Source organism: Solea solea, chromosome 6 (genome assembly GCF_958295425.1).
Source record: "Solea solea chromosome 6, fSolSol10.1, whole genome shotgun sequence".
NCBI lineage: Eukaryota > Metazoa > Chordata > Actinopteri > Pleuronectiformes > Soleidae > Solea > Solea solea.
In genome coordinates this window covers 9,568,045-9,586,388 of record NC_081139.1, presented here as the reverse complement: position 1 = coordinate 9,586,388, position 18,344 = coordinate 9,568,045, and the positions used below count along the sequence as shown (strand labels likewise).

Here is an 18,344-nt window from a genome sequence, read left to right as displayed (position 1 = left end):
AATATGACCTCTTTTTTTTTACTTATTTGAGACCCACTGTATAAGCTTAACGAGTAAAATGAAGATAATTATCATATTATACTGTATATGTCATAATTTATTTTCATGATAAACAAAAAAGTATTTCTGTTTGTATTGTAGGACGTCCAATAATGTCCCCTTCCTTTCATTCCCCCTGCTTCAATACTCAAGGCATAATAAACAGTGTGGCATTAGAAATAGGACAAGTTTATCTACGGTAATAAAAACTATGAGACACCAATATTAAATTTCCCCTTTGCACTCTAGTGACACGTGGGGGCTGGCATTAGGTGGGTGCTGTCAGCTGCCTGGCAGAGGGACCCCTTCAGCCCACTATTGAAGAGTTTCTGCATTGCTGTCATTCCTGCTGGGGGTAGCTGATAGCACCAGTGAAAGGTAAGACAGTGGCTCTCGTTGCTTTGTTCATTTACAGTAGCGTGTGTGAGAGGTATATACAGTTTTGCTTTTGTTGATGATGTCTTTGATGTTAATGTCTTGCCACCTGTGGATTGTTTTTATTTACTGAAGCTCCATGCTCGTATCACACATCTGACAAGGTAAATATATGAGATCCTCCTGTTTGCTTTGATTATAATCTGACTGTCTTCATCAGTGTTTTAAATCACAGTTGACTCGGCCGCTCTTATAATAAGTGGAAAATGTAGACTGTAATTCAATACTGTAACACATGCTCAGGCTTTTTTGGTAGGTGATGTGGTTATGTGGCCTCTTGATGTGACACACTCAGACTCTTTCATTGCTCTTCCATTACAGATGGCGGGAGGAATCTTCAACACTTTGGATTATCAGTGTAACGTGGATTGCACAAACGTCCACCCTCTAGTTTGTCACCTGTGTCACGAGCAGTACCAGTCACCATGTCTGTTGGACTGTTACCACATCTTCTGTGCTCGATGCCTGCGAGGCCGAACTAGTGACAGCCGTCTCAGCTGCCCCCTCTGTGGGTAAGAGATAGCACTGTTGGTTTCATAAGGACCCATTAAGTTGCACACACACTCTTGCCAGCCACTTTGTTTGGTACAACTGTATTTTCATGCAAATACAGTATCTCATTGGAATTAATGGCAGCAACTCAATGCATTTTGGTCCAGCTGAAGTTCAAACCAAGCATCTGAATGGTGAAAAAAGGTGATTTAAGTGATTTTGAATGTGGTTGCTTTTCATGCACAACCATGAGGTTAAAGAGAATGGTCTGGAAAAAGAGAAAATATCCAGTGAGCAGCAGTTTAAGCAGGGGTCAGAGGAGGATGGTCAGACTGATTCAAGATGATAGAAAGGCAAAAAGTAACTCCCAGCAGTGACTCAAATAACCACTTGTTACAAACAAGGTATGCAGAAGACCATCTCTGAATACACAACACATCAAACATTAAAGCAGAATGGCTACGGCAGCAGTTTATTAATAGAAAGGTCTTTAATTTCTGAACAGTGTCAGTTAGATCCACTCTATGATTTAATCATTTTTTTTTTTTAAAGATGGGTTCAATGTTTTCTGTGACCTTAACAATAAGGTACATACCAAGTCATGGTTTCTGTATATTATTACAACCACAATTTTACTATTATTTTAAGAAATAAAATACCAAATTAATACTGAACACAATGTTTTGGTGTCTGAATAAGTTATGTAAGCCTTGATGTCAGCTGTGGTCCTGAAAGAAATGGAGGCCAAAAGTCAAGGACTGTCTGTGGTGGGAAGGAGACATAGCTTGTGCTGTGGTCAAGCAAACCCCATAGAGGCTATAATTTGCCATATGAGACATCAAACATTTCCCACATGCCTCAGTTTTGGACGGAGTTGCTCAAGTTGATTAGTGGATTGGTCTCATTCATGCAGTAGATTTAAGGAGAATCCCATTGGTTTCAGAGGGGTTCATGTCAGTGCACTGACCCATCGCTGGCCCGGTGTAGGTAGAGCAGGACTGATAAAGCTCAAACAGCTGCACGGTCATCCCAATCTCTGATTTAACCCACCAGCATAGCCAGCAATTTCTGTAAAGACCAGTCACACAACAAACAAAGCTTACTGGCATTTGCCGCCAGTGCCAGCAGCTTAGGGCGATCACAAGCGGTCACATGATACCAATCCATTTCATCCCTTATTAAGGAATGACTCGTGATTATACAGCCACATTCAGGTTTGTAGTATTCACCGTCTGCCAGCAAACACACAGGGTTGTATCGGAATGTCCCTCAGATGTGAGGTGATAAACATAAAGGTATTTTGTACTGTCAGACAATGTTTTTTCCAAATTATTTTCTGGATTTATCAACCAGCTGTTTGGTGGATAGAATATGAGAAAATTGTGAAACATTTAAAACCAAACCAAACTTATTCAGATTACTTTGAAAGAGAAGTAAGGAAATCAGAAATATTCATATTTGAGAAGTTGAAATCACAGAACTTGATTAATTAGGAAAAAAAATATACTCAATAACTCATTTTCTATAGCTTGAATCTCCACAAGAGGGTTTGCATTAAATTACCCTGTATATCTACACGAGCACTCCCACTGTAGAGGGATTTAGTTCATAGTACGGTTGAAGTTTTGGCTGTGGCAATCCTAGCTACACCCTGGTTCAGACCAGGTCATGAACCAGATCTTTTTGCTGATAGGCAACAGTGCTAGCTACTACTTCACCATGTGGTGCCAAAAGTTGCTATATCCCTAGATCAGATAATGAAAACACCCTTCTCAGTTGTTCACAGCTTCCCTGATAAGCAGATTGGGATGTCTTGACTTTTTTTCTACAACACTTGTTTTTTTCTGAGAATTTGTTTAAATCTATCACATTTTCAAAATAAAATACAAGCTGTTTTTTAAAATTATTATTATTATTATTATTATTACTTAAACAAAATGATGAGGTGACTTCCCTGTTCCATCTACCTCACAACTACTTCATGTTCACCTCTGGTGAGGTACAGCAGAATAAAATAGAATAGATAAAATTACTTATCAGTGATTTTTGTGTGAAAATAACCCAGTGGGCAGAGACAATGGCTGACCCGAGTTGAGTTGTCTTGGCTAGGGCCTACTGCCTGGCTGCTCCTATTTCCATCAGCAGCAACAGCCCGCCAACAGCTGCTCGTTCAAGAACCATGTAATCTAGGAATGCACTACTCTGCTATTAGTAGAACACAATAGATCCCTGTTGCTATGAAAACCAGATAAAACAAACACAGCAGGGGAGGGGGAGGGAATTACAACAATACAACTGAATCACAAAGACGAAAACAAATAAGGCACCACGATATTTAAATCACAACACAAATGCTGTGGAAAATGTGATTGAGAGAAAATAAGTCAGAACATATCTTGATATTATTTTTCTTAGTTTCTTATGTACCAAATGTAAATATATGTTCTCCATTGTACTTGTTAAATAAACATCTTTGGATTTTGGACATAAAATGTGAATAGATAAAATATGGAGTCTGAAGAAGCATCCATGATTATGTTTCCACTCTCTGGAACTTGAGCTTAGCTGAAAATGTTTATCATTTTAGGTAATTTAGTAATTTTAAAATATGTATGTGAATATGTATTATTTTAATAATTTATCTCATACATGCTACTGCTGAAAATTTCATTTTCTTGAACTTTTATTATTAGTACACTTTTATTCTGACTTATCTTTTTTTCATCGTTCATCATTTTTTGTCAATTGTTTAAAATTGCTATATTAAGTTAAACTGATCTGAAATAAAATGTTAGAGCACATTTTATTATATTTTACTTTCAATATTGTCAAAAATCAGAAACTGCAGTCCAAACTTTACACTGACATGTAATTACCCTGTATATCTACACGAGCCCTCCCACTGTATAGGGATTTAATTCATAGTACGGCTGAAGTTTTGGCTGATTAATTATGAAGATTAGAGCAGAAAATATGTATTTCAATGTAAATACAACTGGAACCCCCATCTGCCAAATGAAAGAGCACAGCTTAAATAACAATTTAGATATTTTATTTAGAGAATCTCATGCTTGCAGGTGTATGAACAGATTACTTGGTCAGAGTGTGTGGTCCACTGACAGAAAAAAAATATTTTAATCAATAGTTAAGAGCGCCATCTTGTGGAATTTTACAAAAACGCAATACACACCAGCTTTACATTATACCTGTGATATTATACAAATTAAATTGTGTGTTTTATTTTTACTTTACAGGAAACTAAAGAATTCCTCCAATTAAAACACTGATGGAAACAAGTATTTAGCCATGATTAACTTAAGATGAAAACGACAAAAAATATGGATCAATCAACTCATTCAGTCCTTTTAGCTGGTGCTGGTAGTTAAGTTTTCCTCTTGATATCCCTCGGTCTTCATGTCATTCAGACCGAGGTCTTCATTCTGCTCAAATGTGCGGGTGTACTTCTCCACAGTCATCTCAGGATCGGGGTCTGGGGCGTACACATTCTGTAGGTAGCTGTTCCCCACTGGGTCGTCCAGGATGAAATGGACAGCCATTTGTCCTGCCATAATATTGTCTAACTTCGTTCCAAACTCTTGCAGCTTATTCACCTGCTCTTTGTTGTGGCTGTCGCCGCAGATGAAGGGGTTTTTGGAGACAATCAGGTCTTTGATATCTTGCAACAGCCCCTCCAGGGTGGTGAACTTCCCACCAAGAGCTGCCATTCCCAGCTCAAACTCCAGCTCCGGGATGAGAACGGAGCAGGTCTCTGACTTCAGCAGGTCACGGGTCATGTCTGAAGGGTCAGTGATGTGTAGAGTGATCTTGGTGCCTAGCTCCTCTGTGGCACCGCCTGATTTCACCTCATTGGTTCGGTGGCCACAGCTGTCACAGTTGGTGGCCATGATGACCACCTCCTTGAAGTGAGGGATCTGGACAAGCTTCATATTGGTTGAGGTTGGCGCATTGCATTCTGGGCAGTTAGTTTTGAAAACCAAAACCTCATTTCTCATGGCCTCCAAGTTAGTGCCTGCTGGTTCTTCATCCTTTTCATCATCGTCGTCGTCATCTCTGAGTCCCAGCTGTTTTTCCTGCTGGATGCTCCGCTTGAACTGAGACACAGTGAGCGCCTCATCTTTCTGAGGAGCTAATGGATTTTCCACAAAACTGTTGCCAGATGGATCCTCAATCACCAGAGTGAATTCACTCTCCACATCTTTTAACTTCATCAGCTTTTTAATGAATTCATCTATCTTCTCGGCCACCTCAGGTTGAGCTGCTCGTCTGACAGGCTGTTCTTGCTCCAGCCCTGCAACTGCTCGGTCTAAAAGGCCCTCGATAGTCGACAGTGAGCCTTTCTGGGTGAAGGGAGGGATCTCAAAATCCAGCTCAGGGATCCTGGTAGTCGCACTGTCTGCTTTCACAACCTCCCGGTTCAAATCCTGTTTAGATTTAACTTTGAGCGTGTAACAAATGCCCTGGTCCTGAATCCTTCCTGCCGACTGGATCTCAGTGTTAGACCAGCTGCAGTGACCACAGCTGAACGAGCTGACGATTACCTCTTTAAAGAAGGGTATTCTGGTCAGGAGGAGACGGGTTGTACCGTTCTTGTAGCAGTTCATACACAGACTCTCGATCTCAGTGGGCTGCCCGTCCTCGTCGTCGGCGTCGATATCCTTGAACACGCTGCCACCTCGAACATTTTCCTCCGAAATAGCAGACATTGTTTACACGTCGGCTCGTCTTTCCACTTCGACGGAATACTCGTTCTCCCTCGCTGTTGCGTCAAGTTCAAAGGCGTGTAACGCTGGAAGGTTCTAGATAACACACACACACAACTGCACGCGTTTGGTTTCGTCGTCTAAACACTTCCGCGTTTCTTCTTCGTCGACGACTGAGACTGGGCGGGTCAAGGATGACGCTGCTGCCCCCCCCAGTCTTGTTGGAGGACTGCGCAGTTCCTTCTGCACACACATCAATGTTAAAAATATATAACAACGCTTTTTGGGGAGATTCAATTATTTCAGTGTCAATGTGAAGATGAAGGCATTAATGCTTATATAACAACCAACGTAAACACCTACATTTATGTGCAATACTACTTTACTAATACTAATTTATTTATTTATTTTCATCTTTTATTCTGTGATTTTTATTCAGTGAATGTATGTCCTTTATTTGGCCATCTGTCTCTGTCTCCCTGTGTTATGTTCTGGAGTTGCAGTTTGTCACAAGAAATGTTGCGATGACAAATATTTGATTTGATTTGACATGCAACAATAAACATATCATGCATGTGTTTTTGTTATTTTACTGTGTGAGAATAAACATCTGTCATTATTTATGCAATACATTTTCTTTGGAAGCATATGTCTCTGTTGCTGGATTAGGATTATCATTTTGTGGCGGTCTTTAAAGGTTTTGATTGCATATTATTGTATATTTCTAATGTGCACATGCGCCAATTGGCTTCAATTGTGTGTATCATGGGCACAAACTCTTTCTTTTCACTTCAGTGTGTAACTATTTTGAGTCAAAGATCATGATTATCTGTAATTGTTGCAAAAAGATGTCTGAGATCTGTGTCCTTTCCCACAGATATCCATCCACGGTGAAGGGGATCAATGCTCTGCCACCAGAGGACCGACTGCTGAAGTTCCTTGTTGACAATAATGCAGACACTGAGGAAACAGTCCCGTGTGCCAATTGTGAACAGGAATGTAACAAAAATGTGAGAAATAGTATGAGATAATAAAAAACAAGCACACATAGGCATGACACAGAAATATAATTTGTGAAATCTGTGAAAGCTTGACCAAGAAACAAACATGTTACAAAAGGCTTTAAATGTTTGAAACTGGATAAAACAAGTAAAATACACACAGTGGAGAAAGCATAAGAGTAAATGGTGACACATTTTAATTTGTAGAGAAATGAGACATGTCTTCGATCTTCCTGCACAGGACACAGGGATGATGTACTTCTGCAATACTTGCAGCCAGCCACTGTGTGGCGCCTGCAGGGAGCTGACTCACAAGGCCAGGATGTTTTCCCACCATGACATTGTTTCCTTGGCCCAACGCACTAAAGCCAAACACAGGAAGTGCCGTGAGTGCCAATTGTAACTCCTGCAAGAATCACAGGCCAACAAGCCTTTATTACACCACCGAGGAAGAATGTTGCTCACAACCTGGTGTAGTCCCACTTGTTGTGTGCATGAATCTCTCGGGCTACATGTCTCACACAAAATCACAGATGGTGGATAGGCATACTTTTATCATCCAACATGCATTAACTGTGTCTCTACAGCTCTTCACGAGGAGCCCTACATCCTCTTCTCAACAGAGAATAAGTCTATGCTCTGTATCAAGTGCTTCAGAGACATGCAAGTGTAAGTGTATCTCCTCCCTCCTCTCCTCTCCTCTCCTCTCCTCTCCTCTCCTCCACATTAAATTAAATGTGTGTTTACCGCAGGGAGAGTCGGACACACTGCATGGATATTGAAACGGCTTATGTGCAAGGATGTGAGATGCTGGACCAGGCTGTGCTGGTGAGAGAGTCCCGTCTGTTTGTTTACATATTCATATCCATGGCACTTTAAACTTTATTTGGCTCATCAGATGTTATTTTGAATAGTTATTAGTTTTCACTAAACTTTACCTTTACCTAATTAACTCGGGTCAACTTATCCGCGATCTGTGTCTTGATCTTTCTAAGTTCTAGAAGAGGCTGTCATGTAAAGCAGTGTACTGATGAGCGTACAGTGACCTCTGACATAAGCGTCCCTCTGCAGGTGGTGAAGGAGCTGCAGACTTCAGCCCGAGAGGCGATCCTTCTGCTCAGATCAATGATTGGAGAAGTGTGTCTGAACGTGGAAGAGGAGGAGAACGCAATCTGCAGTCTCTTCAACAGCTTGCAGGTTGTGTCATGATTCTGATTTGATACATACATGTGTTGTTGTTTAAATGGCTCCGAAACCATAACCATCCTACCCGTCCATAGGTATAAACATCTCAAAAAATGTTTCTATTTGACAAACATTTACATTATGTCGTAATGAAGAGAAGACAATTAACAATAAGACAGCAAGAAGACGTCTGAACAAAGGGCCTTTCTGTATTTCTATATGTTCCTTCTCATGTTTTCCATAATCAATGCAAGAAGGACCATTATCATTTAAGATATTATAATAATTTTTTACCCTAACCTTACACCAAGATTACAGTTTCCCTTTAGTTTGTTTGTTCCATTGCTAATGTGGAAATTCACTACTATAACAGTACTTTTATACTGTACTTTTTTGGAGCTGTAGATCTATATATATTATACATACTGTTTCCTTGTAATATTCTTAGTTTTGGTTTGTTTTGTCTTTGTGACTCAGCCTGAAAATATTGTGCTCCCTGTGACTCCACTACCACTGCTGAGCCACTGGATGTCTCTGTTTACCTTCTGGTGAAGGAGGACTATTATATTCTTTGCATTGTGAACAGTAAAGGAGAACACGTTCTGTCATTTACACCTAATTTCTTTTTCCACACAGTCTTGAAAATCCAGTAGGCAGTAAGAGCTCAAGGCCATTTTCACAGCAGCGTGAGGAATAAAAGAGTCTGTTTTCTCCGTTTCTCATCTAACAGGAAAAACTAGCAGAGAGGAAGAAGATTCTGCTGAGAGCAGCTCAGAGGTAAAATGAAATGTATAAAGAGTGGCAGTTCTTTTATTGCCAGGAAGCTCATGTCTCAATGTTTGCTAAATTGAATGCTATTATTCTGCTGTCACTGGGTCACTTCACACATCCCCCCCCCCCCCCACTCTTTTATTTATCATGCTGCATTGTACTCGGGGTGATGAATAGCAGCACCCTGCGTCCTCTGAAATAATCTCCCTCCTTTCCCGAAAACACATTTTCATTACAACAAAGCACAAGGCTGAATTAAAAACACTTCAGTGGGATTACACTTTTCAAGCAATTCTCTGTGTGTGTGTGTGTGTGCACGTGTCCAATCGATAAAAGTGAAGTCAGCCGAAAAATGTTGGTATACAACTATATACAGTATATAAATGACAGACTTTCTCAGGAGAAAGAAACGGAGATCTGTGCTGTTTCTCAAACACATTTGAAAACAAACTGAAGGGTCCACAGATAAACAAGCAGGGTTTTTTTATCTCTTGCAGGATCCACTCGTGTTGTAACAAGCCTTGTGCGACTAGGTAGGAGTGTATCTAACAGGATAAACAAACCAAATCAACAACAACAAAAAGTTCCAAATGAGGACAAGTAGTAGAAGAGTCTTATAAAACTCCCTCTTCCTGACAACAAGAATCTCACATGCAAGGAATGGACAATAACTGTTTACGGGGCACTTTTCTTTTCCATCATGTGCTCCATGTGTGCATGTGAGAGTGTGTATTGGGTTTCCCTCTGTGGGGATCTTTAATGAGGGTTTTTTTTTTTTTTTTTGCCATTCCATCTTTCACTCTCTCTCCACTGCCTGGAAGTCATCCAGTGGATGGGTTCCCGGAAGGATTTAAAGGCTATTTATGTCCGGCTCTGTTTATGCACGGCCCTGTGTCTGTGTGTGTGTGTGTGTGTTACAGGAGAAGACAGATAGATTAGCTTCTGGAAATATGGGCTATGTAGTCTGTGGTCGCGCCTCCTGATCTGACCCCCCTCTGCGTATATTGGATGTCAAGGTGCAGTGTTACATGTTCATCTGTTTTCTTCTGTTTGTTTGTTTGTTTGTTTGTTTGTTTGTTTGCAGTCAACATGAGGAGAAGGAGAGAGCTCTGAAGGAGCAACTCTCACATCTCACTGCCCTGTTACCGACTTTACAGGTAAAGAAAGTGCATTATAATGATCAGGCAAATCAACTGCCTCTGATGTGTTTCAAATTTCTCCCTTTCAATTCCCTATTTTGTAAAGATACAATATGATAAACAAAATATACTAATTGTTGATACTATATTTTTTTTTTTTCCTGAATTTATGAGATTCGTGTCACTGAGTAGAACACAGATAACTGTCAGAATATTGAACTCCTTTAACAGATTTCTACTAAAGGATTTAGATTTACAGCAGCTGTAATAATAATATTTTCTATTTTTTATATAAAATTTTATACACACATTTTACATACAAATACTTCTAAATCTCATCCAGGCTGAGGTGCATTTGTATTTTATGAGCTCATTATACATATTTTTTAAAGTCAAATCTTAATCTTAAATATTACAAGTAACCACATAAAATCAATAGTTTGAATATTTTTTTCTATAAAGTTACAGAAAACCTTTTTTTATTATTACTTGTTTACTTCTGTGCAGTCAGCAGTGGAATAAGTTTTCAAACCATTTAATGTCATCGTCCTGGTTGTTAACCTTTAACCTCTGATGTTTTCAGGTTCACCTGGTCACCTGCTCAGCCTTCCTCAGCTCAGCGAACAAGTTTGAGTTTTTGGACATGGGCTACGTGAGTAACCAGGGGAAATGAACATAAACTGAGAATGTGTCATGTCACAAATATTTGGATATCAGAAGGATGACAATTGATTATCAGTGGTTCGAATAAGATTCCAGTCCTGTGAAACAGAGAGAACAGAACTGCGGGTGTTTTTGCTTACACAGCAACTAATGGAGCGGCTGAAGAGGATCGTCAAGCTTCCACATCGCCTCAAACCGGTGCAGAGCAGCAAAGTGAGTGGAAAAGTGTGACACCAACAGTGTCATTCACAGTAGATCGTTGTCTGTGGCTCTACAGACCATGTTCTTTGATTTATTTGTCTGTTTATAAGAAACAACACACATTAGTTTACACCACTGTGATGTAGTGTGCCAGAATAAGCCAGGGGACAGAATATTATACATAGACACAGAGTGTGAAGTGGGGAAAAATCAATATGAGTCGCATATGTCTGTGTTACTATAGTATAAATGATAAAAATCATCAGTAAATAAATAAAGATACCAGACGATGTTAGTGATGTTCACAACATCTATATATTTATTTAAACATGAAGTCCATATTAAAATAAGTCAAAACTGGACTTGGTTACACATTTTGCCAACTTGTACATTTATATAATCCTTAACATTTGTAATAATGATTTAAACTTCAAGCACAAAGTCCATTGCATTTGATATCTCAGTAGCACAGTCATAGAGTGAGTCGTCTTTCAACTGGAAGGTTGTGGGTTTGATTCCCAGCTCCGCTAGTCTTCATGCTGATGCTCCATAAATACAGACCATTTACCATTTATTTTGCTGTCTGTCAGGACACAAATGTGGCAAGAAGTCAGTGAATATACCTTAACATTAGTGAACATTTTTAAACACTTTTAATACATATTGTTCTTGTTTAACAATAAAAATAAATACTTTAGAAACAAGACAATCAGAGATGGCACATATTCGACAAATACCCACAGCACAGCCAAACTGCCATTTTATTAGATTTTTTTACCCACACATGGAAACTCGATGCAACAGCCCTCGGTCAAAACAGGTCACAAACCCTGGTCTTTCTGCTGTAAGGCAACAGTGCTAGCCACTACACCGCCATGTGCCCCACCATACAAGACTAAATGACCTGGTCTGTGTGTGTGTGTGTGTGTGTGTGTGTGTGTGTGTCTGCCTTCAGATCAACACAGACTACAGAAGTGAGTTTGCCCGCTGTCTGGAGCCTTTACTGCTGCTGGGACAGCGCTGCCCTCCCTCTGTCGCTGGATCTACAAGTGCTGCAACAAGGTAATGTAGTTCACCTGCTGCCACATATCAGGGATAGTGACTAATTGATCCCTTCCTCTACACTCTGTGTTTACCACCTAAAATATCACCATGGCTACATTCAAAGAAGGAAGAAGCCTTTGCGGAACATTTCACACTTGCAAAGCATCCAAAGTCGAAATCCCCAAATGGTTTGGAACTACAGATGATAGGCAGCGATGACTGCAGCGAGAGGAACGGAGGCGCCACACTGAGTCCTGCTATGGCAGTTATTGTGTGTGTGTGTGTGTGTGTGTGTGTGTGGTACAAGCTCAGTTCACTGAAATGTTTATGTAAGTCACCTTGTTGTACCGGTGCAGGGCAGAAGGTAATCCTGTAATGGAGAGCTGCTGCCCTGCTGTGCTTAGGACAGAAACACAAGAGATAACACTGTGGAGGTGGATGGAGAAGTGCAGGTGTACGTGGTCACAGTTACCGGACACAACTGTTTTCCTGTCTTACATCGACTTTCGGTGGGATTCTTCTTGTCACCTGGGAAACCAGAACATCTGCCAATTAGTCTTTTAACTGAATAGATTATTTCATACCTATCACAACAAAGGGTTTGCTTTCTGCTCTCTCGGCATACAATAGTCTCAGGGCACCACCAGCTTTGTTGTTTTTATGTCTGTCAAATTCTGTGATCATGGGCAATTTGATTGGAGAAATGAGACTGAAAGTTAGTCTTTTATACGACCAAACTGTCAGTGTATGAAATGCTCAAGCATGTCTTGAATAAACCTGTCATAATAGTTCAAGTGTAAGTTTAGGTCCCATTTTATGTGTATTTTCTGGATGTGTTCCAATAAATGATACTGTCTGGTCATTATAACATTGCTAAAACTACCACTTTTGCACAGTGCTGTGCAGTATATGTCCTCCATGGACCAGCGTATTTTCCATATCCTCACCCATGATTGCCAGCACGCTGACGACTCTCTTTTCTGACTTGTTTAGTGTCGGTGCACTTGTTAAGTGTTAGTGGACATGGATTGGTGGTCGGCATGGCCAGCTGGCACTATTTTTATCATAATTTCACAGAACTCTCTGGGATTCATGTGGAGCTGTTGCTCCGCTTTGTTCCAGGCTGCTGATGTCACTGCTGTAGCATAGGCCAAGACTTCAATTGGCGTCATCGGTGGGAGGACAGAGGCTGGGGATGTCAGAGGAAGACGTGTGTGTGTGTGTGTGTGTGTGTGTGTGTGTGTGTGTACAGTATGTGAGGGTGTGTGTAGCAGCAGACAGAGGGGATACATGTTTTCAGCAGGTCCTTTAGATAAAAAAGACTAGCAGAGGTAAGTGCATGCATATTGTATCATTTTTAAATCACTGCAGTCTCTCTACAGTTGGGTGTCATCCTAAGTATGTGGCTTGTGACTTAGAAATTCTTATTTACTCTCTTTAAGAAAAGATTGATTTGCTTTGATTGAAGAGTAAATGTATCATTAGAGATTGTAATGAGAGAAGGGAGAGTGAGGGCGAGACATTCAACAAAACCGTCAAGTAGTAGTCAAACATGTGGCCACTGCGAAGGACTCGGTATGCAAGGAGCAAGCTCTACCACCATGCACCATGGTGGGTTTAAATATAAATATGTAGGAAATTAAATTAGCAGAATGATTTTGAGAAATGTAAACAAATGCACATTATGGTGAGATGGACACTGGAAATTAAGCATTTAAATTGCATCTTAACAGCTCAGGGTCAAGCAAAAGAACCCAGACGTTATTGTGTTAATCAACATTAGTTTTGCTTTAGAATTGTTTTGATGGGTTTATACTAAGCTGAAGTATAAAGTATTTCTGATTGAAAGTTGGGAAGTACACAAAGTGCTTGTATATCTTTTAAACGGTACTTTAATGGTGTTCTATAACAGAAACCAGCAATATACATGTTTAATTGCTCATATCCTACAGCACTGAGCTCAGCTGAATGTAGAAGGCGATGTCAGCCCCAGTATTATTGACCATTATAATAATACAATAATCTAATGTAATAATCGGGTTCAGTTTATTTAATATGAAATGTGAACCCTCCTGTCGTTAAACAGCCAAAGCTCAGCTGCAGATAGTGTAATGCAATTTTCTTTTTTAAATCATCAAACAGTAGAGACACCGTTAATAACATGAAAATAAAATGAGTATTTCCCTCTCCTCAGGCTCCAGTCGCCTCTGTCCATGTCCTGCCGTTCCCCGTCTCTCAGTGAAATGCCCCTGGAATCTGTATTAGGCCGAAGGATGACGTCACACCGCAACATCTGCACCAAGGTTCTCCTGGCTGAGGGCAGGGAAACGCCGTTCACTGAGCACTGTCGTAACTATGAGAACAGCTACAGGGTGAGCACTGTGTGTCAGCTACACCGTTGTGTCAGAGAGTGACCATGTCCCTATAGAACCAGTTACAGATCAAGTCATTATTTGTTCTTTTTAATAGTCATTTAGTGTCAGTATAAGAAAAGATAGAAGAGATTGTCTCTTGATATTGTCCATGGACCAATATTGGATCAATATTTGGGCTATAACTGTTGCAGCAATTTGTATTTGTTTGGATTCACAACAGACCTCGGGCCTGTCCACAGTGGGGTGGATTTCACCTGACATCGGTACAACCATCAAACCTCTAAAACACTTTTAAAAAACACTGTGTGTGTGTGTGTGTGTGTGTGTGTGTGTGTGTGTGTGTGTGCATGTGTGTTTATAGACTCTCCAGACAGATATTCAGAATTTGAAGGACCAGGTCCAGGAGCTGCACCGAGATCTGACCAAGCACCACTCCATCATCAACACGGATAAAATGGGCGAGATCCTGGACAGGTCGCTGTGCATTGACAGCCAGATAACTTCCCAGTATTCCACTGTGGAAACTATGAGAGTCCTGTTTGAAGAGGTGTGTCAGGTTTTACCTTTTGTACATACAAGCTTCTCCATTTGTCCTCTGTCAGTAAGCTCAGCCTCACACTAACAAGCTAGTTGTCATGCATTGCTATAGGCTGCTAAGAATGCAGAGGGAGGCTAGGGGGAAAAATGAAAAAGCAGTCAAATGTCAAAGCGTCCCGTGAGTCGTCTGATTACACTTCATGTGAAAACTTTCATGATTTTCACCTCATTTACTTGATTTTGCACACAGGTGTGGGACGAGACGTTCCAGAGGGTTACTAATGAGCAGGAGATCTATGAAGGTTTGTCTTTAACACTGACGACAACAACGGCCGAAAACAAAACTCATTTCTTGCTCATTTTTGTAACGAAATCTTCTCTGTGGTCTGAGTGTAGCTCAGCTGCTGGACCTGATGCAGCTGAAACAGGAGAACTTCTACCTAACCACCATCACCAGGCAGATCAGCCCCTACATCATGTCCATCGCCAAGGTCAAAGAGAGACTCGAGCCCAGGTACATGCATGTGTGTGTGTGTGTCAAATGTGTTGTATCTTATGTCAGTTGCACTCTTTTTAACGAATGTACATGTACAGTGTTAACAAATAAGATGTATATTTTGTGAGGAAATTCAAATCGACACAGCACCACAATGGGAAAATGTGTCCAATGGCCAAAATGGCGGCCTTCCTGACAGTTTTAGGACACGGTCAGCATTGATTTTTTTGAGTGTCCAGACATGATTAATGCGTGTTCAAATTTCCGTTCAAAAAATCACCAAATGTTTTTGTTTTTTTTCATTTCGTTTGCCCCTCCAATTTCCAATTTAGTGAGTTTTGGGGCATGCTTATGCACTCAAAAATATGTGTTTATAGGTCACATATTCAGGCTTTACAAAATGTGTTTTTTGTCTTCTTATGTGTTGTTGAGTCAAAGTTATGATCAATATTATATCGTACATTTAGTAGTGTTATAGAGTAGCAATAATTGTGCAGAAGTCACAGAATAGACCAATAAACCAATAGACATGTGCCGTATTTCCAAATTCTGCAAATAATATTCGACTATAACATTTTGAGTACTTTGTGTTTTTTATAGTTGGTGAAAATGAAAAAAATCATCAGATTGTCTAGGTTGTGCTGATAAAAAGGATATAAGACACTCTATATTGCCCATTCTTATAGCCTCTGTATATACTGTATATACATTTCTTTCACTATGACCTGTCTTTTTTAAAGTTGTGCATTCCCAGTAGGAACCAAAGACCTAAGAGACAGATGTTGGTGTTGTTATTTAGACATATATACAAAATAAGACAAGCCTTGTCTTTTTAAAGCACCGACAACTTGAGAAAATGATCATATTTACATAAAACATCTTTTCCAGGTTTCAGGAGCCTAAAGAGCCCCATGACGACCGCACAGCAACAATGTTAAAAATCTATGAAGACAGCTCATTAACAAAGGAGAGTCACAACAGGTACAAATACCTGCCACTGCAGTTTGTCTGTATGTAAAGCCTCATGTTATCAACTGTTCTCTGTTGTTTTAAAAAAACCTACACAAAGATTTTATGGCAACATTGAAAAATGCACCCGTTTATTTTATCTGCTGTAAAGAGAGGAGGGTTTTGATGTCATGTACTTCAGCTAAAAGTCTTGTGATGCACTGCAAAACATTATTCCCCCATTAAGTTATGTGAAATAAATTCTTAACACCCCTTATCATGACATTTGTTGGGAGGGAATTTAACCACAAGTTATTCAAGTTTCAAGTAAAGAAGAGGGAATGGATTATCATAGCTCAAAAAAACAAAAACCTGAAGCTATAATAATACTATTATAAAACTGTACTGTACGCCACTGAAGTGTGGCGCTGTGCTGACAACTAATCCACAGAGGAGTGAGCAGAAAAGAGAGAAGATAACATTTTATATTTGTCTGTGTAACTGGCAAACTTGATAGTACAGATAAGATAATACATTTATGAAGAAATGATTTTAACTTAAAATTAAACTGCTCGTTTAAGTAATCTGGAAATGTATACTTGATAATTAACACTTGAATGAAATGAATACCCCAGATCTTATTTCTACACTGTAGCAGAAACTGATGCCTGTGCACGACACTGTATGTGCCTCGTTTCTTCTGTATCAACAGTGACAACCAGACCCGTGTCGCAGAGCAAGACAGAGACAAGAACAACCGCCCACTGATCCTCGAATCTGGGGAGAGCTGCGTCAAAACGGATCATCCGAGCCGACAGAGGGGATCAACGGAGGCGTCCGGCCACAGTGAGATGCCTTCATAATCACGGTTTCATTTGATGTCTTTCCTTCTTCCTTTCCTTTACCCTGTGGAGCAATGTGCCTCCAATTCAGTTATAACAAGCCCAGGATGGTATGTGACTCATTCACCTGTCCACACGCTGTAAATGACATTTTCTCATGAGCAGGGAGCTGTCAACAGCTCCACATTGAGCTCATGAAGAGACGTACATACATGCAGGTCAAAGGGTCACAGCTCTCAGAGCCTCACAGGAAAAGCCTCCTTGTTCCAGGTGGACGGAGATGACAGCGTCATAAAGATGTACCTTGTCTGGACTGCATGTCTGTGCTATGACTGTTAAAATGATGAGTATGCCGAGGGTGCGGAAGATCGTCTTTTTATCTACAGTGTGTGTGGGGGTTGTTTTTTTTTGTTTTTTTTAGCAGTATCTTTGCGTTGCATAAAACATTTTTTGGAGGCCGATGATAAATGACCTAGACCGTGGGAGAAGATCGTGGAACCAGTGTGACGGCGCAGATGTGTTTGTCATTGACGGTGTCAGCAAAGGTCACATATTGATGTGTATCATCTCATGGATTAGTCTCACCCAAAATTAAAAAAAAACAACCTTTTAGGGTCATTTCTACAGTGTGGTTTTCTTCTTGCATTTTCCACATCTACATGCAAAATATGGGGGGGGGGAATGGATTTTCAGACGTGTGTGAATGCTATAGGGCTGCCCTTCGCCATAGACTCCACACTCATTGTCAATATTTGATTTGACCATGGGTGCTGTGCACTGCTGCAGGAAATATATTCCTCCTAGTTTGCCCTTCTTCATCACATGCTGGTGTCTGCAACATGCTTTAGGGCATTTGACCTGTGGGAAAAGTGGGTAAAATTCCTCCTCCAGTCTTCCCTGTATGTAGGAGCCAGTATTGGGTTAGTTTAAATGATTAGTTAAGCCTTTCATTAAATATTCTTGCAAGAAAAGGAACGTGGCTTTGTGGACCTTCGATGTTACTTAGCTCATCAGATAAAGGACACTTTGATATCTTAGATAGATAGAGGGATAATGGTGCCTGGTCCACATGTCCGTACAAGACCTTTTAACACCAAACCTAGTACAAGTATGTTAAAACGAAATCAAATCAATTGTATTCATACAGCCCAAATCCCACGTTAAAACTGGTAAGATGAGGAACATGAAGATATTTGCCCTCAGTCCAGGTGACATTTGCGAGGGAGCGTTTTGTAAAAACATCTTTCACAAACACCAATGCTGAGAACACAGGAGCTCATCAAGGTGAAACCTCCCCACACGCTGCACCAGCTCAGGGACAGAAACGACCCGGCGCCTCGACACAGGTAAGGATGAAATAATGAGGAGCGAGACTGATGGCTCCAGCAAACAGGAGGGGAAGGTTATTTACATTCCGCTTCAGGAGCTAAAGTGGGTTTGCTCGGAGCCACTTCT

At 40.4% G+C, this 18,344-nt stretch overlaps 2 protein-coding genes across 3 annotated transcripts; one reads left to right on the top strand and one right to left on the bottom strand.

Annotated features, from left to right (window-relative positions):
- Positions 1 to 307: 307 nt before the first annotated feature.
- rnf207a (ring finger protein 207a) lies at positions 308 to 17,513 on the top strand. 2 transcript variants are annotated; one of them, XM_058632339.1, is made up of 18 exons: positions 308 to 417; positions 796 to 986; positions 6,565 to 6,697; positions 6,930 to 7,074; positions 7,276 to 7,357; positions 7,441 to 7,516; positions 7,760 to 7,885; positions 8,604 to 8,650; positions 9,729 to 9,801; positions 10,367 to 10,435; positions 10,591 to 10,659; positions 11,603 to 11,709; positions 13,886 to 14,063; positions 14,428 to 14,613; positions 14,854 to 14,905; positions 15,000 to 15,117; positions 15,988 to 16,080; positions 16,760 to 17,513. In XM_058632339.1, the coding sequence occupies exons 2-18, from the start codon at positions 796 to 798 to the stop codon at positions 16,908 to 16,910; spliced, it is 1,896 nt and encodes a 631-aa protein (XP_058488322.1). In that variant the 5' UTR covers positions 308 to 417; the 3' UTR covers positions 16,911 to 17,513. The 2 variants fall into 2 exon arrangements, with proteins under 2 accessions (XP_058488322.1, XP_058488321.1); XM_058632338.1 differs by lacking the exon at positions 308 to 417 and adding an exon at positions 444 to 578.
- zpr1 (ZPR1 zinc finger) lies at positions 4,002 to 5,861 on the bottom strand. Its single transcript, XM_058632340.1, has one exon. It carries the CDS (start codon positions 5,688 to 5,690, stop codon positions 4,332 to 4,334), a length of 1,359 nt encoding a protein of 452 aa, XP_058488323.1. The 5' UTR covers positions 5,691 to 5,861; the 3' UTR covers positions 4,002 to 4,331.
- Positions 17,514 to 18,344: the final 831 nt, after the last annotated feature.